The 27,429-nt window shown below is 37.5% G+C and overlaps 1 protein-coding gene across 1 annotated transcript in view; it reads right to left on the bottom strand.

Moving 5' to 3' along the window:
• PDSS2 (prenyl (decaprenyl) diphosphate synthase, subunit 2) overlaps positions 1 to 27,429 on the bottom strand; it is a 135,054-nt gene that overhangs the window by 33,395 nt on the left and 74,230 nt on the right. Inside the window, exon 5 of the mRNA XM_010573449.1 lies at positions 13,925 to 14,123. Coding sequence (XP_010571751.1) covers positions 13,925 to 14,123 — 199 coding nt within the window. The remainder of the gene's footprint in view (positions 1 to 13,924; positions 14,124 to 27,429) is intronic.

Raw genomic sequence — 27,429 nt, forward strand, 5'->3', positions numbered from 1 at the left:
GGGGAAAGGGAAGAAAGGATTGCCAGAATTAGTGCTTGAAAACAGCAACATCTCAAAAGAGACCACAGGCTGCCTATTCATAATCTCTCTTCCCACTGTTTTTTCAATCCTCTACAAGTTTTTGAGAAGCCTGGTCCCTCTTAGATGAGCAGGAATAACATCATACTGAGAGAAAACAAACTTCCACTCTGTTTTTCATTTTCCACTCTGCATCAGCATCTTCCAAAGCACTATGTTTTCTGCTTCCCCAGAGCATCTGCAGGGCTAGGAACTGCCCAGGGGATGACCCATTACTTGCAAGTGACAAGTGCACATGCAAATAATTTCACACCCTTTAAACACATGTTCTGAAACAGTTCTGCCAGTGTTCATTTTTTTGTTGTTATTTTCTTTTCCTAAGGAGGTATCACTTCAACAGCTTATGTAGAGATGTGATCTCTTCTGCTTTTAAAAGGTCAACGCAAAGACATCAATTTAGGACGAACATAGGGAAAAGAGATGGATTGTTAAAGCTAAAAATCTCTCCTACTATCTAGGCAGACTAAGTGTATAACATGATCTAAACTCTGGACACAAGCACGTGATTGCCGAGTCCATAGCAAGACAGAACTCATGCTCTGACCTCTCCAATTTGTGCAAATATGAAATAGTCCAGAAGACTGTGCTATGTTTCAATGCTAGAAGAGCTCTGTAGGTTTGAAGACAAGTTTGGTGAGAATTTGCCCTTTTCTGGTATAGTAACTTATTTGTCAAAAATGCACAGCTTTAGCCCTTCAAGGCTCTTTAAATTTACTTTGAGTCTAGTTTCTCAAGCTCAGATTTTCTAAATAATGACTGAAGAAATAAAATGGTGGTAATTTTCTTAGCAGTTCAGAAAATTACTCGGGATGTTCAGCGAACCACACATTGAATTTCCTCCCTCCTTTTTCTGAAATCAGACTAAATCTTTCAGGTAGTTTACTGAGGACCCATCTATATATAACATAATTCAGGGTTCAGAATTCCCAAAGCATTCTGTATACATGATGACACAGAATAAGGCCATGTATTCACTGTCATAGGTACAGCAGCACAGTTCTTGCCTGCAGCTGACCGCCCTGGGAAATCCAGCTCCGTCTATAAAAAACAGAGGTGTATTTTAATTAAAGTGAAACTTTAAAGCTAGAAGGACTGCAGGGAAATCACAGAATATAAGACATATTGGTAGAATACTTTCTCTGAAGTTAGAAAATATGATTCAGACTCCTTCAAGCACAGTAAAAAAATGGATTCTGGGCCCCACTCATCCTTCACAAGATTTCTAAACACCTGGATGAAAAGACGACGCTGCTGCCATCAGTTTAGGAACTCAAGCACTTTGTTCCCTTTACTTGTCTTCAAAATATTTTGTTTAAAGTTCACTGCAATATAACACTGCATATGTATTTTTTCCTGTTTTTCATTCTAGTTTAAAAAAAGGAATAAAATTGAGCTCCATTCAATGTGTGGTGGTTTTATTTTAAATTCAGCAGCTGAAATGGAATTGATTACACAGACCACTATTTCAGAGCAGTAATACAATGTCTCTCCAGACTCTACCAGATATTTTCAAGGGGAACATCAGAGAAAGGATGAAGCTCTTGTGGGAGGACAGGGAACAGCACTAGGAAGAACACAACAACAGATATATCTTTGTTCCTCATCCTTCCCGATTTCTATTTGACAAACTTCCTTATCTTTGCCAAATTCCTTTCAAGAAGGACCACAAATAATTCCTTCCTGTCTTAGTGTTGAAACAGTACCCTTTCCTCATACAACTCTGACAGACCATACTCCTTGCTGCTGATGTGTAGACTTGAAAACACAGCAAGACTTCTCCATACAAGTAAAGAAGAAAATTAGATAGTCAAGAAACATTAAATATACAGATAAAAGTTCCTTCAACTTGCATTTGACTTCCCTCCCCAAACAAGTGTTAACTTCTGAAAATATTTCCACACTTAAAAATTCCTCGGAAAGTTCTTCAAATTAAACATTCTCCTGCATTTGACACAGAAACACTGCAACACTAGCAAGATAAAGATGAAACTCAGTAAATAGATGAAATTGGATTTTGATTGTTCAATAATACCTAAAAAAAGGGAGCAAAAGCTCTACGGAGTACCAAGAACCCTGGAGTCCAATTTTCTTTCCTGGTTAATCTCCTCAAACATCATTAGTCATACAGCTAACTAAGTGTACTAGCCTACAGATTTTTTTTTTAACATAATGTTTATTGAATCCTATTGGATTTGCTATCTGAAATCATCTTGAGCTTTACTATTTTTTGAAGCTGTCCCTCACTTAGTTGAAACACACAGAAAGGACTCCTCACAGTGATTTCTTTCTAGCAAGTTTTAAATGCTCTTGGAAAACACATTTATGGTTTTCTTCACCCTGTTAATGACAAATTAGTAGCAAAATCCTATGTGGAATGTAAACACATCACCCAAACCCACTACCTGATAAAAAGGTACTTCCTAGACATAAAAAAATCCTTCAAAATAATCAGCAGCAGTCAATTTGAATATTGCTAGTATTATTAAATACCTACCTTAAGGTCAGTCTACCTTCAGGATTTTCAACAGTATTAAGTTACCCTTTTTATGCTGATGCAACACTATCCACAGAAGGGGTTTTCACTAGTATAAAGACTTTTAGTGCATAATTCAGTCATTTTCCTTAATGATAACATAACCAACAGAAGAAACATCGTTTTCCCTTCTCTACCTCCACATAGTACCTTACACAGTGTATTAGTATCTTTGCAGATCCAATGCAGCAGATCCTTGCACTCAACCAACTGTTGATGAGTGAGTCAGGTTAGAGAAGTATGTGATTTCTTCAGCTTGACCCTTTTGGATGGGGTGATTTCATTACACAACTTTCTTCTATACAAAACAGTGAAGAAAGAAGGTATCATGACTACAGGGTTCTGTAGCTATAAAACCCTCCTCATCAATAAATGATGCAGAAGAGCATGGCTATAAAACACTATTTCCAGTCATGCTGGTATAGACAACAATTAAACTGGGATATGTTCACAAATGAATTGCAGATTAAACTGAATAAAAAAAAATAATCTGATCAGCTCCAGGTTGATAGCAATTATACCTGCAAGTGGTATTAACTATTTTGCATAGACTGTATCTGAATAAACGTGAATCAGAAGTAATACCATTTAGCATCTGATGTATGGAATCACCTATTAGATGGAATCAACTAAACAAAACTGCAGATGTTTGTTAAACTAGCAAATCAACAACCCACTGTACCAAGAGTAGCAGCAATCAGATTCTAGACTCCAAGTGAAATGCTGCTGAATTTCAAAACACTAATATTATCGACCAGTTCCAGTCCATCCAAGGATTCAATCTTCTTCCTAGCCAACAAGATGTCAAATACTTCAGCATTTTGTTTAAAATACAGTTAACTCATCTACATTACTGCTGTAATTTTATGCACTATAGTATGTTATTGCACTGAAGCAACTCCAGATGTAAAGGTACTTTTACTAAAAGTTTGACCCTGGGAAGGTTCATTTTAAAGATGAGCTTTACAGCAGTGCAAAAAGAGGGGAGGATATATAATCTATCACTCTATTTACAGGACACATATATTTTAACCTCTCCTAGTAGTACAATGTGTATAAACACCTGCTGGGAAGGAATGAAGAAGAGGGAGCCAAATTCTTCTCAGCGGTGCCCACTGACAGGATGAGGCAATGGGCACAAATTAAAATATAAAATTCCAACTGGACACATGAAAACACTTCACTGTGAGGGCACCAAACAATGGAACAGGTTGCCCAGAGGGGCTGCAAAGTCTCCATCTGTGGAGATATTTAAAAGCCATCTGGACATGGTTCTGGGCAACCTGCTCTAACTGACCCTGCTTGAGCAGGGGGTTTGGACTAGACGATCTCAAGAGGTCCCTTCCAACCTCAACCATTCTGTGATACCAGCAGCTGGTGGAGGAGGACCACACATGATTTTGCATACTCACATCTGCAGCACACGTAATAATAACTTTTCTTGTCTTTGAAATAATAAAACCAAGGCTACAAAGCTGATGCCAAATACTCTCTTAGGGAAGGGTTAAGTTTATGATTGTACTAGGAACAGATTTCCCTTTTATGAATAGTTAAGATCTTGGGAGACTAAGAAAGGCCATCCAGACAAATCATAGATTTTTATCACTACTGCTAACAGCTTTGAATTGCAACAGAATCATCACAAAACTCTATTTTCACTTTTTAAAAGTGTATTCTCTGTTGAAGTTGTACTCCAGGTGGACAGCTGACTATATACTAACCACTGTGACCTCCACTCCTTCTGCAAAATTGTTTATTAACTGCCTTGTCATGAAAGTCCACTTCAAGAACCAAATATTCCGTAAGATCCCACCAACCCAAAGATGGATGTTGGTATGTATTAAGTCTTTACTCAAAAAAAAAAAAAAAAAGTCTGTTTGAGATAATATTGTTAAGACAGTATTTCACCAGAAACAGATTTGATTGCTTTTTATCCTACCATGCACTCTCAGTATGAATCTTATTATGTTTAAGAAACAGACTTTAAATAAAGCCAAGAAAACAGAACTTGTGATCTTCCAGTGCTTCAGCTATAAAAAGAATGAAGTTGGCATGGCAAATATCGCTCATGGAGGACATCACCTTCCACAACTTTATGAAAACTCATTTTCATTTTATAATTTGTGTATGAGCTAAAGCTATTTAGCAATGAATTCCCCTATGATGATTATTCATAGCTGTGAAAGAAAAAGCTGTAATGAACATCTCTGCTTTAAGAAACCCAGACAGTGCCAATACCTATTCTAAGTAAGTGGTGAATGAAGCAGCAGAACTGCTGGCTCTTGAGAGTCCTTTCTCACAGTGTGCATCTCATGCAGAATAAAACAGCACAAACCCACAAGTTTTCATTACTTCAATTTCTTGGAATAAATTTTGCTTTCTTTTGAATATCCATTTCCTACATATTCTGGCAGTGATCAACATCTTGGATACGGTTTCTTATTAACAGTTAAGGAAATATCAAATATAGCCACTTTTTAATGTTTGCCTCAAACCTTTGAAAGGCAATTTCTTCTTTGAAAAGTGAGGGGGTCTGCCTTTAAAAAAAAACCAAACAAACAAACCAAAACACAAGAACTTTTCTTCCATAATTTGGCCTTAACATTCAATGAAATTGATTTTTATATATATACACACACGATATGCGTACCTATATATCTCTCAAAGCCCGCAAATATTTTTGATTCCTAAGCCATTTGCCTTTACCACTAGACAACTGTCAGTTCCGTGTCATACATTAAGGGAGCAAACAACAGAGAGGCAGACACTGCTACCCCAACTATCCAGAACACATTTCCAAGGTATAGCGATTATCCTGAGATCTTGAATGACCTCTGACTTTCCCCTCAACAAAATCAGCTTTTTCTTCAGTTTCTTCAAATTAGTTTTAATTTTCTTCTTCATTGATGCTCAACAGTCATCTCTGAAAAGCCCTCTCTTTTTCATGTATAGATAGCATATTAGTATTTTCCAGACCATTCTGTTCATTAGAATGAGGCAAACAGTAGTTCTATCAGAAAAAGAACTACTTAACCATGTGTCAGAAGTAGCTGTGTGGTTTACCTCTGAGGAGGAGAATACCTACCTGGAATAATGACAGGTATTTGATTCAAGAACTCAAGCAGTAAACTTTGACTTTGATCTGCTGGGCAGACCAGAGAAGCAGAAAGGCATGTCCAATTGATACTACGAGGAAGGCAGATTCAGATGCAAGCTGAGGAAATTGTTAAGCGAGACGATTCAGAGGCAAGAACATTAAATGGACTTTGTGCAAACCAGTATGAAAATCTTCAGTAGTTTATTGAAAATTTATCAGAACTGAGCGGGTAACTTTTTCCTGAGACTGTTACTTGCTCAGTCAACATAGCATTGAGACAGAATCTCAAACACTCACAATTCAGTTCTTGATAGCTCCATGCCTCGATGCTTTCCAAATATTCTTGCAGTATATTTTTGGGAAAGAGCTTCAGTCTTAGACTTGATGATTCACAGTGATACCTATGACTACATATTTTGCTATCAGTCTCAATCTCAGTCCTTCCACGTTCCGCAGCAGTCATTCTGCTACAAGGCACTGGCTGTAAGTCATACAGGTCCATAAGAGAAGTGGCAGAAATCACTCTTTTTTTTCTTTTTTTTCTTTTTTTCCCTTTTTTTTTCCAAACTATTTTTTCATGCAGAAGTGGGAGGACAGAAAAAAAAGACTGGATTCTAAACATAAAATTTTCCAGCAGTGCCATGGCCAAGAACCACAGAAAAATAAACTCTTTCAACACAGACCTATACTAACCCCAATGGAGTCTAGCTTTGGGAAAGCTTAATATAAGCATTAGCTTTAAAAACCAGTACAGGTGCAAAAGGCCACTAAGGTAAAGGATAGACCTGTTTGAGGAATGTACTGATTATGAATCAAAACAAAGTTAAGTGGTTGTAATCTCAAAATTGACATTCACTGCAATGCAATAGAACTCTTACAGATCAAAAAAGGAGACTGTTTCTAACCTATTACCACAATTACAGATTAAGTCCAATTTTTAGAATTTCAATTAAATTAATAAGTTAATAAGCCGTGTCACTTAATCCTCTAATTTAACTTCTCCAAAAGATTACTTTTCAAACATATAACTGCAGCCATTAAGGTAATGAAATTTTACAAATATTTAATTATATTACCAGTTATAGATAGTAAAAGTGAAATAAAAAAAAAAATCTGTAAAAGATTCAGAAAACTGCATGCTTCATTTGCTCAGATGTTATTTTAGGGGCTACAAATTTACTTCTTGAAAACAAAGGCAAATGATGCACTTGCTAAGGAACTGTTCCACTGACACAAGCGTGGAAAGGGGCAATGGGAAGAGCACAATGCAGTAATTAGGAGATTTACTAGCATCATTCTACAATTTTATCATCATCATCACAAGAACTGTTACCTCTAATGACAGCAGAAATGCTAGACAAAAGTTTTAAGGCAGTAGTGTGGGAAAAATTTTATTACCAAGTACTGATCCCAATATGTTTTCATCATTTATCTCTACCATACAGGATTTTTTTTCCCCTAATGCTTAAATTCTTTCATCAACTATTATAAAGAGTGCCTTTTTGCTACCAAAGGAACTTCACATGACTGTCAACAAAACTTTAGTAAAGACATCTTCTTATTAAAAATCCAGTGTTTGAGAACACTGGGCAGAAAAAACAATACATGTCCATTAAATGGACATACAGTTTGTTTGAATTACAGTCTCTTAAGTTTTACTTTAAGGTAAACTAAACCCAAATTTACCTCTCAGCAGTGGATGCAAATTAGTAAATTTTGGTGCACCCTAAAAGTAATTATTAAAACTAATAACAGTTTTCTTAAGAATTGATTCATAATTATATATGAATCATAACAATGTATTTCTCAGTACTGAAAGTGTGTTTGCATTCTCCAATAAAATCTATGCTAAGTTACATGCTCAATATTGGCATACATCTCAAGATTTTAAGATACAGAATACTTATTTAGGGCTGCTCAAAGAAGAGCTTTATTCTGTAATAATGCAATCATGGTGGCTATGTTGTCTTATGTCATCTCCTCTTAGGTTAAAGGTTCAAAAACATTACAATTCTTCCTTGGTTTTCTTCTCCCCCATTACCCAGATAAAACAGTGCTCCTTAAGTGTACTTTTTCATAAATCAGTTCAGAACTCTTTAAACTTATCTATATTTTTCAGTAGTGTCTGGTTTTGAGACACACCCCTGTGGCACTCTAAAATACTAAATTAGAATAAAAAATACTGAGCAATACAGATACTGTCCTACTCCCTATCTAGTCCAGTATTTCACCATCAAACAGTGCCTCAGAGGAAGGTACAGCAAGACAGACATGATAACATACTTCAGAAAAGCTCTTTATCCTGCTCTCTAAAAAATATTCTGAAGGTTGTTTTTCTTCATTTTTTTTCTCTCAAGAGCTCAACTTCACTATCAAACTTCATAACCTGGGTCTCAATCTAACCTGATCTCTGCTTCTTACCAAATTCACGCCTCAGTGCCACCTAGCTGCTCTGTGAGCTGATCATTTTAAAGGTACTCATCTCTAACAGCAGCTTGTATCAGGCAAGAAAAAGGAAGTACAGACCTGAGCAGAGGTGAAGAGCTAAGAATAATTAAAGATATATACAGGATTTGAAAATGGTTTTATTATCAGCGTCAGTTTTCTATATTAACACCGTAACTGAGAGCAAACACATTACTTCTGGTCCTCACCTTTTCTCCATTATTTTTTCATCCGGCCTGCTCTGATCAATACAGATACTGAATTTCACAAGGAAAACTCAGATTAAGGGTCTTTGCTTATTTTATGTAAAATAAAATGTAAATATACTTAGCGGGTATTTATGGTTAACATTTTCCACCAGAGAAAACAATGAAGAATAACACTTTCAAAATAACTTTCATTGCTCTGAAAATAACTCATCTCACAACTATATTTACCAAGAAACAGCTTCTATTCACCTCAAACAAAATGAAAAGTACTGTTCTGAGGGACAGTAATTTGGACCTACTAAAAGTCGGTGGCTGCTAATGGCTGCCTTCACATTGGCAACAAGACATTTCCTCTTAAAAAGGATATCTCTTACAGGATTCTTGATGGTGTGCACTCTTCATGTTCTTTAGAATAAGTTTTCAGTTTTGAAGAGAGGACCAGAAAACTGCCACTGATTCTAGGAATCATTTCTTTAGCCAATCCATGACTCTTCACTGTTTTAATACTTCAAATATTTTTTTTAAAGTTTATGTTCTTCTCTTGACATCATTCAGGGAAAGAAAAAGCCTGATACAAGTACTAGCTTTCTTAAATGACATTTAAAAATTAAAATTGTAGATTCTAGCTGACTTGCTTGTCAATTCTCAAAAACGTCAATTTACATCGAAAGAGCAACTGGCATAATTCCAGAAAGGAGATGCTCTCCATATCCTTCACTGGTCAACAAGGAACCAAGTTGCTCAAGTTCAAAACTGAGCCTTCCCCACAGGACCACAAGTGATGCTACAGAAGTAGAAACCATAGTTCAAGATAAGCAGCTCTTTTATGAAGCACAATGTACATTCAGAGTGTTGCAACAGGAAGACATAGAAGACTTACATGAATAACTTGTTGATGTTTATGCAAACACAAGGCCTATTTTGTAAACAACACATTTGTGCCTTTAGGAATACATATACTTAACATAAGGAAATGCATCCACTATATAAGTACTACATCTGTGCTACTGTTTATTTATAAACAAATAATGCTTAATAAAACAATGCGGTTCTATAATGTGGTCTTCTGGCAGAGCTCTGCATTGACAGACAAGATTCTTATATTCAGTTCCAAGCTTTCAGGCTGCAGATTTTGAAGTGCTTCTGTGAACAGTTTAACTATTCCAACAAGAGCTCACTGAATTATAGTGGGAAAAATAGAGTCATTCTTCAGATTTCAATAAGAACTACAGAGAACACTACCATTACATGTATTTCAGGGTTTTGGGCTAGGCTTCCCCCCTTCCCCCCCCCCCCCCTTCCTTTTTTTTTTTGTGGGGGGGGGGGGGGTGGGGGTGGTTTCGGATATGCTGGTTTTTTGGTGCTTTGGTTTTGGTTGGTTGGTTTGTGTTTTTTGTTTTTTGTTTTTTTTTAAATACAAGAGGATGCCTTCCTATCAGTTTATGGAGTTGCAAGCAATGCATTTGCAGATTATTTTATCATTTTCTTTAGTCAGCACCACATCACAGTAAGCATTGCACTAAAATGCATCATTTCATCCTTCTAAAGTTTTATGTATCACTGTCTTCAGAGTGTGAGAGGATCAAAACTGGTCATAAGTACATCTTTTATGCACCCTCTCCATAGTTTCATAAGACAACTGATGCTCTAGGAAGCTCCAGCTTTAATGCTGCAACAGTTTTCTTCCAACTTATTTGTGATATACCCTGAAAAAGCACATTATTTGATAATATCATGGTCAATATTCACACACCACTTGTGTTAAAACATCCATATTACATATCTGGCTGACTGGTGACAAAAATGCCAACTTTTGCTGTTTGCATCTGAGTGCCACCCTAAAAATACTGCAAGAAGTGAAGGTTACTTAAGCAGAAATCAAAGACAAAACTAACACTTTTTGCTACCAGATTCAAGGAAGGATTTTCAAGCAACAAAACTTGCTGTTAGCGGTTTCAACCCCATAGCCTTGGCTAGGCAAAGCAAGATAACCAATGTTAAAGACATATTACCTTCAGATGGCAACAAAGAACCGTTAAACATATCCTCTTACACTTCTTAATAATTTATTCAAATATTTATTTTGAGCTGCATATAGTCACATATCCCACAAGATAGTTGGGAGGTACCTTATTTTGTTAGGCAAACATCATTTACTTTTCCACCTCTCCCACATCTACATGTTTACAATGACTTTTACAAATATCTTATCACAATCCTAATATCAAAACACTGCAACCTCAAAATGAGAAAACCTATCAAACCCCCATCATTCCATAAAACACATCCCAATCCAATAAATCAGCACATTACCAGGCATTACTGTGTTGTTATTTAAGTAGCAAAACCCAGCCATGCCCTTCCTTGTCAAAGGCTCACCATTCCTAAACCCACTGCTGATATACCGACTACTAAAAGATCCCAACCCAATTCATCTTTGGGGTCAATTCTGTTCTAAAATCCATGGATTAGCAATGCAGTTCTTAAGTAAGGTTTTATCCATATCATCTCCAATCAACAGCAAAATTTATCGCCACAATCAGCAGGCCAAGAAAAGCCACTATCCAAAATACAAAGTAGACAAAAAAAAAAGATAGTTTATATAAGGTGATCAAAAAGTTAACACGAATGTACAAAAGACTTGTACGTACATGTGATCTGATCAATCTAATGCTTTGTAGCGGTAAAAGTTTTTTTTAATTACTGTTCATTTTAAACTGTTTTTATTACCTGACTAAATGTAGAATTTTGTCATGGTTACAAAAATGTACCATGCAGCTGCATCTGCCCTTCAGTACTTTATTTTAAGCCTCAGTCAATACCAACTTTGTAATCATAATTAACGTCTCTTAATTTCACAAAGTGAAAAATGAGAATGCTTTCTTCTGAATTATTACGTGTGTTCAAAAACCAAAATTTTAGATGACTTTATAATAGCACAACAGCAGAATTTATCTTACAGGAGGCTTCCTAACTGACATTTCAAGAAATCTAGAGTTCTTGTACCTCAGATATTAAAAAAAACAAACCCAAACCACCCCCCCAAACCCTTCTTTTGCATAACTTCAGCAAACATGCAAGAAGTATAAGCACTAGTTTAAAAGAAACCCCCCAAAACACAAACCCTGAGCCTTGAATCTTAACATCATTACAGCTATATTCTACAACAGCAGCAAGAGGAAAATTACTACGAATTAACAACAACAATTCCTATATTTAATGTTATTTAAAAATCAAAGTGTTACCTAAGGCAATTACCTTGCAGCCTTTTAATATCTACAGGGAAAAGCCTAAGGGAAAATAATTGACTTTGCTAATTTTACCCTTGGCAATTATAAAATAGCTCTGCATTTCATTACGACTACAGAATTTCACATCTAATTGTCAGCCCTGAGAGGAGCACAGAGATAAATGCATCATACACAAGCTCAGACAAGAGTTTAACAGCACAATAAAATTATCTTGGTAGCAGTGGTTTCAGTTAATGTTAAAACCCTCTTTAGTTTAAATTCTAGTCTCCACAACAGTTATGCATGCCTATAGAGGTTTTAGCCTACCATGGTCAGTACCATGTACAATATAATGCTGCTCATTTCATTAGCCAGTTTGCTGAGCTACCAAATAAATGCCAGCAAAAAAGCAGTCCTGTGATTTTTACTTTTTACATAAAAGAAAACAAAACATTATGAAGGAAAAAAGTCACAGTTATTTCACACTGCTGAAAAACAGATGCCAGATTTGAAAATTCATCATTTACAAAAGAATAAATACAGTATGTTTAAATCATTGCACCTGTCAAGAGATTTCTATAGCTTGTACTTTAATTTTTCTAACTTTGCTAGTAGGGTTAGACGTATGAAAAAGAATAATTTACTAAGTCAATCAGTTTCCATAATGGCATCCCACTTATCGTATGTAGAAGCTATGAAAGTATTTAGATGTCAGAAAAATGAAAAAAAGTGCTAAAATGTTTTGGCAGAATATTCCGACATGCAGTATAATGATTGCTTTTTTAAAAAAAAAAAAAAAAAAAAGTATTTCTCTGCACTTGTGCTTCATTTCACTCTAAGCTTGTTTCCTGGCAAGTCTTCAGGGATTATACATTGCTGGTGCAATACTTAATGATGTACTAAATGCAAAGTAATAGGTGCTACATTTTATAAAAGTTTCCTCTTATGTTGAAACAAAAAATTGATGTAAGGTTAAATCCTTTAGTCTGTCTTGAGAATCCTACCAAGTACTAAAAAAAAAAAAAGAAAAAAAAAGATACAATTCAACAATAATTAGTAAAATCAATTGCGCCTCATTTTGGTTATGGTATGACTAAAATTTTGCACTATTTAAAACTTCTTTTAATACTTACTACCAGTTATCACCATAATGGCTTAAGCCACTATTCCAGCAGATTGACATCTAATTTTTCTGTCTCTCCTCCTGAATCTCAGCTCTGTTACAAAATGACACCACTTTTGAGAGAAACTGTCACACTCATGATCAAAGCAGTACAGAAATACTCAACTACCATCATGAGGAGCTTTAGCACAAGAATCTAAAAACAATAGACTCCTTAAGGTCAGGATTAAAACTATGTTGATAATTGACAATTGCACACATGGCAAGCATTTATGTTACATTACAATATGGCAGCAATCTTCACATGTATAAAAAGTACCCCTGCAAAAAAGAATTGTTTTCCGTTTCCACTGGAATGGCACACTTAAGCTCTTCAGCCTTACATGTAGTTAGGTGTTACACTAGGCTGGCACAGGGATGCCCAGGAATCTCTCTCCACCACAGGAGGTTTTAAGAACAAGCTAGACAAACACATCAAGAATGATTTGGTGTAGCTCATCCTGTCTGGGGAAAAGAAGAACCGACTAGAGAGATGATCTCTTAAGGTTTCCATCGGTCTCGTTTTCTAAGATCATACATATACATAATTCATTTGTCATGAAAAACATTTTGCTGTAAAGTTTCAAACAGTTTGGCTGAGCAGCTGGATTGCAGCTGCCCTTTAGAAGCCAGTACATCCACAATAATAGCGCAATCCAATACTCAGGGGCATTCAAGTGCCTAACAAAGTAATTTTATTAAGAGTAAAAAGTCACCTGAGTGCTGTGTAGACAAAGAAATGAAGCTTTTTCCCTCAAGAATTCCCTAGGACAAACAAACCTTTCACAAAGCACAAGGTAAAACAAAATAACAAACCAAACATGTCTTCAGCTGGCAGTCTGCCAGAGGTGGTGTAGTCTGACATGTCCTGAGGATGCTACTGCATATATGTTAAATTCGCCAAATTAACCACTCATCCATTACTACACTTGCTTCAGAATGTATATTAAAGGCCTCACCACAGTAATTCTACAGGACAGTGATAAACATGTTCACAGCAGCAGCAGCCTGTCAATCCATCTACAGCTATAATGTAAGTATGCTGATTTTTAAAGGATGCTCCATATATACATACATATCATAACTGCTTATTTTTTAAAATGCCTCTCTTTCGGAAGATTCACTAATAGTTACTTGCTCTGGCAGTATAAGAATTTTTTTTCTTTTTACCTTGGTATTCTGCAGCTGTGCAAGGCTTGTGCAAGCATTTGCTAGAAGAAAATCTCCACTCAAAACAGCCATTTTATTTCCAAACTGCATATCCTTCAGTGGGCCGTCACAGGACTTGAGCTCACCAATATTCACTATGCCACGATGCACCAGAAAGGCAGTGTGGATCAGTTCCGTAATCTCAGCCAGACTTCTTTGACTGAAAGCAAACAAAAAGTACAATTGTTTTTGATGCTATGAATAATATACAGATTCTTGGCGGGGGGAGGGAAGCCAACCACATGTGCTAAACAGATATTTTATGAATTATGATGTAGCTCTTCTACATACTTCTAGAAGCCACAACTGGGAAGTGTTAAGCACAGAGAACTATCATTAACTGTTTCCAGGTAAGCCACAGGTACCACAGGTTCCATTTGGAGGAAGGCTGCCCTTTGTTTGAATTCCTTCACAAAAATAAAGCTAAGTAATCAATACAGTCCTCATGGTGCTTTCTTTTTTCGTTTTGTCTTGTAGAAGCTTGAGGGACACTGACATGAGGAAAATGCCAAGCAGAAAGTACTGATGGGAAGGAACAAAGGGCATATCAGCAGGGGAGTCACGAGCAAGCCAATCTGAACACCATAAGAATGCTGCAGTCAATGACTGCTCAAATTAGAGTTAAATTAATAACAGGATACCTTGCAGTTCAATAATACCAAGGGGGGAGGGCACAGGGGGGGAAGGAGAAACAGCTGAACATTTAAAAACTGTGTACTAATGATATTTCACTGGTTGTTTTAGTCTTAAGAAGCAAAGGCAATTGTCCAGCAAAGGGGCAGACCCAATTTTATTTGGATAGGTTTACAAATCACTTCTTATTTCAACACACAGTGTGCTACATTCTGAATTTAGGGGTTTCAAATCCCTGTGAGAGGCTTGCCCTCTATTTTTCATTTTTTGGAAAAGGCATGAAAAGAGCACAGCTCTCTCCTCCCCTCCTCCCAGAATTCAACCCTGTAGCTCCCAATAGTTAGTGACTGTCACTCCAAGGAGCCCAGAGATGTCACCTTAGCTCAGAACTACAAAAGGGCGATGAAGAGACATAACTGAGCAGGGACAAGGGGAGGGGGGAACAGAGCAATGGACTGGATCATCCTCTTAATGCTGCAAACCTAGATACACACAGCCCCCCTCTCCCCAATCTTCAGCAAATTCACCTCTTTTCAGACTCAAGCAGTTCCCTTTATGTCATGGGGGCAATGCATGCCCTCAACTAGACACATGACTAAAAGGCCTTAAAGTTCAAATTAAACTGCAGCTGAGCACAAAGGCATGTTATGCTCCCTGTGTTTATTCAAAAGCAGCCAGGCACTGATCCACTGAGCAACCAAACTGCTCCATACCTTCGCATACACATATACCCGCTGATATATGCTCAGGTTAGATTCTGTCTCAGTACCAGCATAGTACTGAGTAAATTAATACTGCTTCCTCTGGACAGTGCAGATGTGTTGCAACTGCCCGGAACAATATTAATCTAAAGTAACCTTCTGCCCCAAATATATCTGACCTGTGAAGAGCCCCAGCAGCAATTGTTTCAGGCCAGTGATCTGTGCCAATTAGCAAGAGAGAAGAGCTACTAGAGCCACACAGCCTGGGCAGGCATGCAAAAGGTAGACAAGCTGGGGGCAGAGGATAAACAGAAGTTCCCAACGTATTTTGTCACACAAAAAGCCTAAGCTGTTTTAAAAGCTGCCTTTATAATTCACAATTTTTGCCCCATGCAGAGAAAAACAATCTGAAAACAAAACAGCTAGCCATTCTGCATGTAGACAACAAAATCGAAGGTTGATGCTGTTTTTCAAAGAGGCAAGGGAGAAACGCACACAACCTACAGCCGTAGTATTGCAACCACGCTTGGCTCGGCTCTAACAAAGGGTTAATAAAATTTCAAGCTCCAAGAAAAAGACTAACAAGACATCCCTGTGCTCCTGCTGTCATTGTCAGGGCAGCCCTTGGAGGAAATGTCCATATCAATTCGGTTTATCAGATGGACAGCTGATCAACATTAAACAGACTTGCTCTGGGCAGATTGAGCCGAGCTACCTGTTCGGAATAGCAATGAGAGCCCTCTGCTCCCTGCTGCCGAGCTCTGCCATCTCCGACTGCCGCAGATCCCAGGACATATGGGGATCCCTAGTGACGAGCACATAAAGCTGCAGCTAACTCAAGCGACGGCTCATTTCCCCCAGCTGAAAGCAGGCATTAATATCCTGAGGAGATCAGGCCCGCCTCTGTGACCCCCAACTATTGAAGCAAAACAACGACTGTCCTATTTCTTCATTTAATAAGCTTTTAATGAAGGAAATCAAAATCCCCTCTTTGACTTCAGCATCGCTCTTCATGAAAAGGTTACACAAATACATCAGTGTCATGCTTTCCAAATGCTCAGGATCTGGACGTTTTCATTTCTTTTTCTATAATCCGTTTGTTCTCCAAATGGTATTCATATTATTTGTACTAACGAGAACCATATTAGGCAGATAATCTGCGTCTAATTCTCATCTTATACACTGCTCTTCCACCCTCTCTCTCTAGCAAACTAAAAATATAAGAACCAGAGCTACAGCAGAAATCCCAGGCAATAGATTTCTTAACTTTTTTTGTGGTAACCTCCATAATACCAAGGCGCAATAAGAAGTCCACAGCACTGCTAAGCATACAGGAAGGTTCTTGACATGACTTTGTAAAGGCCAGCAGCCAACAAAAAAAACCAAACAACCCCCAAAACCACTGTAATGAAGCTGCTATTGAACGGCTAAAGCAACACTATATGCAGCTTTCTCGATCTGAAGTACAACTGAGTGATTAAATAATCTTGTACTTGAAGGCAACTAATCCCAAAATACAAAAAATTAATGTTTATGCAATGCTAGGCTTTAGAACAACAACATATGACAGAGTACAAAAGCAGAAGCAACAGGGCAATGGGATTACAAACTCCTACTGCTTCCACCCTGCTCCTGCTCCAGAGCCCACGTTCACACAACAAAAAAGTGGTTGCCGCAAGAACTACCTACCATAGCAAGGTAGGACTGAGAAAACAGTCAACTTTTTTAAAACACCCAAAGTTCCTAAAAAGAAGCAGGCTAAGAACTGGGAAAGCTCTTTCACCTAATGCTAACCTACTTCCATGGCCTTCACCTCCGAAGCAAGAACTCCCTGCAAACCATCACCAAATGCTCCAGAGACCCCACTTACAGGCATCATGTTTTGAGAGATGACACTGTTTTGACCTCCACACATGCCCTAATCACCTTTTGTTTCTCCCCTTCCAAAAATCATGCAGGAATGGTTGCTCCAAAGAGGATGGTACAGAGGCTTGGATAGTGCCTGGGGGACCTTACTAAGAAGTTTTGGTGGGTCACAGTCAAACAGGCACAAGTTTCACTGTTAGGTGCATTATTTAAGCAGAGTTTATTGTGAAACACAGTCCCCTGCTCCCCTCCTCATCTAAGAGAATCACAGAATGGTAGAGGTTGGCAGGGACCTCTGGACATCGTCTGGTCCATGCCCGCTGCTCAAGCTGGGCCACCTACAGACAGCTGCCCAGGACCATGTCCTGGTGGCTTTTTAGTATCTCCAAGGATGGAGACTCCACAACCTGTGTTTCTGTAAACAGGACATACTGGCTCATTACCCTTTCAAGCCAACTATCTACCACTTCAGTGAATACTTTTTTCCCCCCTCTTCCAGTCTTTGTAAGATCATCAGACTTGTTCTTGGCTCTCTTCTTTTGCTCTACTCTTTACTTCATGAAAATCTTAATTCACAGACTCTTCTGGCCTGTGGCGTGTGAAAGGGAGCAGCATGTAAGCTGCCTCTTGTCTTTCTGCTCTTGACTCCTTGTTCCTGCACTTCTAGTACCAGTATACCCAACCTAAATCTCTGTAAAATGCTTGCTGTAAAGTATCCCTTAGATTATGAGCTCCTCAAGCTGTAAATGTCATCCTGGAAAGTACAAAGGAAACACTTAACTTCACAAGCAATTAAAAAACTCTTCAGCAAGGTCCATTGGAGCTATATTGACTCTAGGACTGTGAAACACCAGGTTGCAGGAAAATACTAGAAAAACGCAAAAAATAAGTTAAATAGACAATTAGATCCCGCAACAAGTAAAACAAGTGCAATTTCTATTCTTCCTCTTTGCTCCCCTCCTCTGATGAAGGCACACAGATCACTGACATTCAAGTACGTTTTGGTGAACTTTGATAAACTACTGAGCAGACTTCAAGAAATCTTTTATAAGGGTATATATGCCCTTATAAATTACCAGAGTAGCTGCAACATCCTGCTGCTGGGACACCAAAGTAAGGAATGCAGGTTTTGTAGAAACCCCACACTCATATGGCTACCACATCTATAGACAAAAATAAAAAACTAACAGAAAAACTTTGCAAATATGCTTCTATCTCAAGAAATGCATTTCACAGTTTCATTTTGGATTAACATTTCCTATTTGTATGCCTTGGAGTCTGCCTCATCACAGTTTCACTGTTATTAATGGTCTTATTATGGAGATGAACATCTCATGCAGAATTCAACACAAATTTTAAAGCCTACACAAAACTGTATGAGATGGTAAGGGGGATTGGCAAAATATTGAAACAAAATCCTGTGGAAACAAAATAGGTTTTGATAGTAAATTTCCTATGGAACTTTTTAAAATTAATTTTGCAGTGTTCCTTCCTGGCATCCTGAATACCCTCTTTGTTGTTTGTGTTATCTTTAAGGACTTGCAGCTATGAAACGTTAGCCAGTCCAATTTCTTTAAGAGTTCCTGAAAGTGACTTCAGTCCCTAATTTCAAGTCCTACTCTAAAAAGAAATAATAGCATTTTACAAAACATATGATAAAATAGAAACATTAAATAGCACAACTGTATTGCTGTGAACAAAAGAGTACTTCATCTTAAATACTCCTCTGCAGTATTTGCGATGGAAACTCAAGCTCCCAGTAACAGCAAGAAAGCTTGAGTCAGTTTACCTTTCATTGTCAGCTAACCATTAGAACTACACTGGCCCTCTCAAAGGATGATGGGTTATTCAAAGAACCATTTAATAATTTAAAATGTTAATAGTAGGCATAATATTTCACCAAAATAGACCAAAGACTTAAATTAGCCACTAAAAATCCATATTCTAAAATTTTCAGCAGTGGAAGCAACTGCAATGAACAAAGACAATGGAATTGATAGATCAAAAATTCTGTAAGAACTCTTATCATTGAACCTTTGAATTAAAGCAACTAACAGTATACACCCAAGATTTGAACATTTTCTCTGTGATTGTCAATCTAATAGTTTCCCTTCAATAAACAAAGGATTAATTTGGATGAAAAGCCTTACATGTAGGATTTTTTAAAAAATAAATACATAAAAAAATACCAGCATCCATTCTATTTTAGTGACAACTATGATAATCTATATATAACTACGAATCTGAAAAATGACATAGTTCTTTAGTGGAAAATTACATATAAAAAAGCATTAATTAAAAGAATTAAAGTAATAATCTTAAGCGCTAACAATGTATTTGGGCAGAACTTGGTATCTGATTTCAATTTTTTTCTGTGACCAATGAACAGAAAGAAAAACTTTTGTAAAGACAAGAAGATGCATACACTAAATTCAGTTTGATTCTGTATGCTCTAGTCATTGTGCTGCACCAAGACAACCCGCTTAGTTACACAGCAGGAAAGGGCAGCGACTTTTACAGCAATTTTTTCCATTCACCTGTCAAAGTCAACGCCATGGTTAATAAAACCACTATTAAAGGAACAACGTATAGTGAGTAATAAACAGCATCGTGGTGATGGAAAGTCTCATTCTCATCTTCTGTGTATAGCCTCTTTTACAAGAAATTAAAGGGTGGGGTGAGGTGTTTAAACCAGTCAACATGTATGGCAGGTGCTGCGGTTTCACTAACAGGAAAAACGTTCAGGATAAAGCAGCAGACTTAAGCACAGCACCAAATACTCATTGCATGACCATGACTCATGTATCTGTTATCTAGCAGAAAATATCTGCCCACTGTTATCCTTTAACAAGGTCAGAGACTAAGACTTCTGTGGTTCCTCCTATCTTGGTCGCTAAGCTACTGTCATGGCATCTTCCACCTGAGGGATAAATGAAGTTGAAACATATCAATTCTATGAAGTTTACCAAGTATGCTGTTTAATTGCATTCCTGTCAATCAATTTGTTTTTAAACTGGCTACATATCTTACCTCTTTCATCTCCTTCCCTTCCTAGCATCACAAATTTTTTTGAAGTAAAACTTCTACCTATCCTCCTTCATGTATTCTTCCTTCGTTAATCCTGAAGAGATCTTACGTTTTCATACTCTATCTCCCCCCACTGAATATTGCTTAACTTCTTTTCCCCCTGATTTGTGTCAGTAAGCTCGTCCCTCAGCCCATTATGGGATTTGAAAATGTTTTCTGAATTTTAGTGGGCAGATGTTCACTTGAATTCAGCAAGCCAGTTTCCCTTAGCATTGTGGGTGGTCAGCAGGAGGGGAGAGGGGCACTTAAAGTCAGGCTCCTGTTCCTTTTCTTAATGCAGGAATTATGAAGAAGGGTTTTGGCAGTCTTGACTTCCCTGAGAATTAATTTAGGTCTACCACAGAACAACCAATTCCCGCTTTGTACTCCAGACAGCAACATGAAAGCTAACCAACTTGCATTAGTTTCCAACTAGTGCCACTGATGTGCAAAGACGGCCACCACCGTGTCACTGCAGCGTACCTGGGAGCCCTCAAGCCTTGGAGCCAGCTGCCTGCACTGGGCTGCAAGCGATCCACATTTGCATCGTCATCTCCCACCAAAATTAAGCCCTAACCAGTGAACTTCAGAGTCTGTAGGCTCTGTCTGGCTTACTCCTATATTTGGCATGAGTGGCCAGCAAAGCAATAGTGACCAAAACCTACAGCACAGCACATTTTTCTTGTGCTGGATGGCACCATCACAGCAATTCCCCTTTCAAATTGCACAGGCTAAAAGAAAAATATTCCCAGCCTGGAAGCAAAAGCAGCAATTCTGGCAAGCAGGTGAGACAATCTAGACAAAGATCTGGTAAGAATCGCTACGTCAAGTTCAGTTTAAAAAGAGAAGGTGTTAATCAGAGAAGCCAGCAGAAAAATACCACCAGAATCAATAAGTCAAACTGATGTTTTCCAGGACTTGGAGGCAGACATGCAGGCTGGGCCCAATAAAGAAGAGAAGATCAAGAGGAAGCCTGCACAGCAAGAAGTATCTAACTGTTGTAAGATCCAGAAAACCAGTGACAATCCAGCTGTATGAACAGATGAGGAGCAGGCGGGCTGGGCTGACAAGGTAAGAAAGAAGCCAGATACACTCGCTGTAAAGACAAATCTTGTCACATTAGGACTTTGATAGTGAGCGGGATGCAAAGGACATTCTGCAAGGGACAGGTGTTAAAAGAACATTTGCATTGCTCAGATGTGAGACGTGGTGGCAAGCCTAGGTATGTTTTTTAAGTGCCATAGACAATGACATGAGAAACTTAAATAGCTTTGCATCTTATTTCAGTTATTACAGATTTCATAAGCACTAGAAAGTGTTAAAAAGGGAGACATCAATTACTCTTCCTTTTCTCAGAGACCCTTTCTACACTGCTAGAGAAGAAAAGTAGACTCTAGACATGAGCTGGTACTACAGAAGTATTGTTAAAAAAAGTGGCTTTACAGTTTAGGTTTTATGGTGGGGGGGTTTTGGGGGGTTTTTTTTGTTTGTTTTTTTTTTTAAAGAAGGGCTGGCTAACTTAGCCTAACTAATCAACCAAAGGGAAAACCAAGAGTATTCATCTGAAGATGTAAAGAAAAAATTACTAAGATATCTGGGAAAAGATTTCTTGGATTACTTGAACACTGATGCTAAAAAAATCAGTAATAAAAATTAGAGCTACTCATTTATGAGTATATTGTCAAATTTATTAAAATTTGACATTATTAAAATCACATACTATAATTCCCATCTTAAAATCACTGACTATCCCTATGGGAGGATTCACATTTCCAAAATGAAGTAAAGCTGCCAAATGCAATATTGTCTTTTTATAAGGCAATTATTAAGACTTAAACTCCTAATAAATAAAAGGCAAGCTGAAATTCTAGTTGGTGCCCACTATAGATTATATTAACAGCTATGTAGACCATATCAAACACTACATCAAGTCATAACAAGAGCTAAGATGTTTACTTCTCTAAAGACCTACTTCTCTCATTTAGTAAATAATGATGCAGATATTACATGAGAATACTGAATACTCTGAATAATGTATATTGGCAATATAATATATCTTCACTAGCTTGAATTTGTAAAAGGAAATTTCCTAGCTCAAGAAATGTCGCATTCAACTTGAATTCTCTATGAAAAATTTAATTTGCTACAAAAAGTTCATATTTGAACTAAGAATTTAGGTACAAGTGAATGTGATCAATACACTTGTTATATGAAAACAATATACTCAAAACCAGTATACAAACATTCTTTACAAATATGACATACAATATTCGGAAGCATGTAATATTATACGTAAGTGATATTTTCAAGGATAAAACAAGCCGAATCAGTTAGATAAACAGAAAAATGTTAATACTTTTTGGAAACTATTCAAGAATATTTTGCTATATGACCAAAAAGCCACAATTCCCCAGTTAAAAAGACTAAGCTGATTAAAACAAAACAAAAAGCCCAAAAATTGTGGCTTAGACAAAGCCAAACCAGCTATAATTCCTTCCCTCTCTAGCTCAAACTGGAAAACTGATAGCAACAAATGCAAATCAGAGAAACTAGGCAAGGGAGAAAACTGATAAAGGAATGAACAAGAAAATGCAGAAATGGACAGGGAGCTGGGCAAAGGCAATTTAAAAAGGATATACTAAAAAACCCTCAAAGCCAAGATGAATTTTAAGAACTGCATTGGTGCATTAGGTAAGGTTGGGCAGAAACGTAACAACATAAAGGCAAGGGATTTTAGAAAATCTGTTATATTTTTAGTAATATATTTACACAATCAGATATAAATATCTTCTAGCCCATAATAATGCTCATGAACAGCAGCAGGGGTTAAGATTTTACAGTTAGTAGGTCCAGAGAACTTGCATTCAGGAGAGAAGGCAACAGAAAAGGAATGACATAGCTGATAAACAGCAAAGAGAACAAATCATCCTCAACAGAGAGTCAACAGCTGGTTCAATATGCTTTACTCAAGTAAAAATATGCATTGCAAAAAAAGATCAATCAAAAGATCTCAGCTAGAATTACAAAAAGCAGACAATATACATACAGGACTAGGGACTCTTTGGGGAAGAAAACACTCAAGGTTTGGAAAAGGGTGGAAGGGGGGTGAAGGTACAGATCATCCCAGATAACCAGCTAAGATACCACTGTGGTCAAAAAGGCTAATAAGATCCACTGATGATTAAGGGAAGAATACTAGCAAAAGTAGTGTTTCTGTCAACGCTGGGTTTCTGATGCCAGTAAAAATCATTACCGGGAAACTTCATTCAGGAAGAATTTGGGAAACCAGGACAAAGTTGAGAAGAGTCATACTAACAGTCAGAGTAAGGAAAACAGATTTAGTTTCTCAATTTGTCTATTTAATGTAAGGAGAAGGCTGATACCGAATCTGTAGATTGACTTGGTCACAGCCATTTAAAGAAAGTTTAACTATCTACACTACAGAAAACAAATTCAAGAGAAGAAAATACTCAGATTAGAAAGCAAAGATAAAATAAGATTCAGTAGCTTCAACCGAAGCAAATCCAGAGAAGAGTAGGGTGAAGGCACTTTCCAAAATCTATTACAAAGAGCAATGATGGACTCTCCAACAATGGCACAATTGAAGGTTAACATCTGATGAAATCCCATTTAAGCACAAGTATTAAAGCTGATTAAAGTTGGGGAAATCCTGTGGCCTGATTTGTAATGCAAGCCAATCTGACTATCAAAACGATGTCTCTTAGTTATTCATGTATTCACAAACTGTAAAGCCAAGGGAAGGAAACTTTTCAGAAAATAAACAAAAGACAACTTAGATTTGGCAGCAGATCATGTTGGTCCCTGTATCTGAAAACTTAATATTGGCCAGATGCCCATTTTCTTTTAAGGGGGTATAGATGCTTTCAGCATTGGGATTTCCAAATGCATTTACTTCAGCCACCTTATTCAGGAGAAACATCAAAACCAGAGCCACTTTGCCCACTACAGTTACCTCCCATTCTCCGCACAGGAGCATCCAAAGCCACCAGCAGGCTGGGAACCTGTTCTATTACCACAGGTATATTAATTCTATCTTACAGCACATAGAGAAGAAACATTTCAAAATTCATTTTAGGCAAGTTCTGCAAGAAGAAACAACCTACGTTCGGGATTCATGTCTGTCTGCACACATTTAGGTATCCACATTGGTGATGCAATGTATTTGGCGCTATACTAACCTGGGAATACATACAAGTATTCCCACAAAGAACAGAAGATAAAGAAAAACAGAGATCATCTACAAAATTGTTTTATGTATATAAGGGTGTATGTTTTACCTAAGTATACATATTTTCTTTAATTACAGTTTTCCATATAAACATGAGGGGGTTCTAGCCATGCAAGTCATATTTATTAAAGGCAGCATGTCAAATAAGAGTTGACAATTACAGGCTATATCAATACACATTATGCCAGATGGTAATGAGCCATACACAAAGGGCCAGCCATCCAAAATAATCACACCATTTTCCACAGAAATGTTGAAGAGGTTATGGTTTATTACACAGTGCTCATTAGATATACAGTGGAAGCATTAGCAATTTTTCCTTCATTTGTGTCTCATTTAAGACTCTGCCCCCACAAGCCCATTCAAATTAGTACACAAGGTTAAAATCATTATGGTCAGAGGGAAAAAAAAATTAAGTTGTATTTTTATTTTACAGTAATGGTGGATCAAAGGTCTCTGGAATCTATTATTCTCTCACCTATTATCTAACACAGGATACTAAAAAGAATGAAATTCACTGTCATTTGCCATGAAGAAACATAGCCTATTTTAAAAGAGCAAACTCTGTGTTATGTGGGTGAAAAGATGTAACGGGGCAAATGTGAAAATTTGTCAGCACAAGCAAGGATACATTTATTGCTTAAAAACATCCCAGTGTCCCCCAAACTCCAACAGCGAGCATTTGGAAGTCAAAAAACTGTGAGAGAGAGGGAGGACTTGAGCACTGGACGTGCCACCTAACAACACGACTGCAGAGAACCAGCTTGTCAGTCCAAGCTCCTCTTCTGAAGCATGCAGAGCATCTCTTGGAAATCTGGGTCTCGCATCAGGCAGCCACCCGGCTCACAAGGCCAGGGTATCCTTAAACCTCCTTCCTCGGCCACTCCTGCTGAGCTATTCTGCCGTTACACAAAATGTTGAATTATTCATTCAGCCAGATGGCAAAAGAGTGGAAAAAAAGAAGTCAGTCTCCAGGAGAGTACAGGAGAGAAAGGTGGGACACCTGGACTCCAGTTTCTGCTCCACAAAGTTACTGGGAAGGAAACATTACATACTCAGGTATTCCTGACCTAGGTGTCCTATATCCCTGTGTGAAGAAGATTTTTCTGAAAATTCAGACAGAGGAGTACTGGCGATTTGCATCCTTTCAAATACTTGAGGGAGCCAAACCTAGACTTCCTGCATCCTCAGCAAATGCTTAGTCAGTGGCTAAAGAACATGGAACAATGTTAACAGCACACCTCCAGTTTGGGAATCCCACCTAGGTAATTTCCTAGTTAAACTAGCCAACAAATCTTACCTGTGTTTTGCAATTGTTTGAAAGATAAAAAGCATGTTTTATTTGATAGGGTCTCAAAAAAAAAAAAAAAAAGCTTACAAAATTAAAAAGAACTCCATTAATTCCAGGCAATACAAGTCTATGATAACCAAACAGGTACTCTGGTAAGTAAATACAGTAAACAGTTTTCTATCAATAATATTTTTGCATCAAGTTCATTCTACTACCTGCCATTTGTACAGTTCATTTTATCACTGACAAAACTACTTACCCCAACAAGGTGGCATTTTTGCAGGCAGACACTAGCAAATATGAAACAAATATGAAACAAATGCAAGCCCCTGATTCATTATAAAACCCGAAGGGCATCAGACTAATTTAAAGGTGTAAGCAGAACACAGCAAACATTATGCAGAAGTTTTACATAGTTATTTTCATGCTAAGTTTCCAGACAATTCAGAGTAACTTTAAATTCTCTAACGTTAATTCAAAAATGGAAGACCAGTGGCCAATTCCAAGAAAGCTGAGTGCCAGCAAGTCCACCTCTGTGCAACTATCAGTGGTCTAGAAAGAACAGAACCACCACTGTTTCCTTAAAACAGCAGTACAACATTTTCAAAAACTGAAGGTAAAAATAAGACATTTTAACCTGATGGGGTGGAAGAAGAGCAAGCCAAAAGAAGAGTTTAAAATGGAGCTAGCATAAAAGTCTTCTTTTTGGCTTACTGAAGTGAGCAAGTAGCAGGGATTGTAAACAGGAGTCTAAAAAAAGCAAGATAGGAGGTCATCAAAAGCTTTGGCAACCGCTGCTGTAGCACGGCCTAGTAAAAAATGGGATGGTAGGATACATGATGCAAGGAAAGACAGTAAGACTCAAACTGAACAAGGTATGTTGATGAAAAAAATCAAAAGATTAGTATGAACTAAAGGATTAATATGTGGATTGGATGACAGTGCTGTCACCAAAGCAGAAATCAAAAGGAACACAGTGATGAAGAAAAATCACATATTTTGTTATGGAAATGACCAAGATTCCTTCCCTTATGATGGCAGCATGTGTCAGCCAGACCGCTTATGGAATGGCTAGGCACTACCCAGGATGCCCATCCATCCAGGATTACCCAGATTTGCTCTATAGGCCCTCAACAAGAAGTATCCTTCAACTATATCTCAGGCATCTATTCCATAACAGATTTCACATGATGGTTTAAAAATCGTTTTGACTATTCTGTGTTTTGTTTAACCAAAATATTTAAATATTTGCACTAAAAGCAACTGCAAGGATATGAAGGGAAATAAAAGGTCTCACTTGCAGGTAAATGGAATAAACAGGCTACTAACAATTAATTTTAAGACCATACTTTCTCCTACCTTATATTAGTTGTTTCCCGGCCCTCCAAGACTTTGAAGCATGGCTATCATTTTATTTGCAATGACTACGGGAGACTGTTTGACCCAACATAACAGAAATCCCCATTCCTGTGTATTGTCAACTATGCAGAGACCGCCAGCGTGACTTACCACTCCAAGTGTTTCTCTAAAGAGTTTGTCTATAATTGCATTCAATGTTGCTGAAAGTTAAGGTGCAGTAACCTTGACATTAAAGCTCTGCTACTAATGACACTTGAAATACATGGAACCTTTTTATGTGAGAGAAAAGAAGGTAACCTTT

The sequence above is a fragment of the Haliaeetus leucocephalus genome, unplaced genomic scaffold, assembly GCF_000737465.1.
Source record: "Haliaeetus leucocephalus isolate CR32 unplaced genomic scaffold, Haliaeetus_leucocephalus-4.0 Scaffold384, whole genome shotgun sequence".
NCBI lineage: Eukaryota > Metazoa > Chordata > Aves > Accipitriformes > Accipitridae > Haliaeetus > Haliaeetus leucocephalus.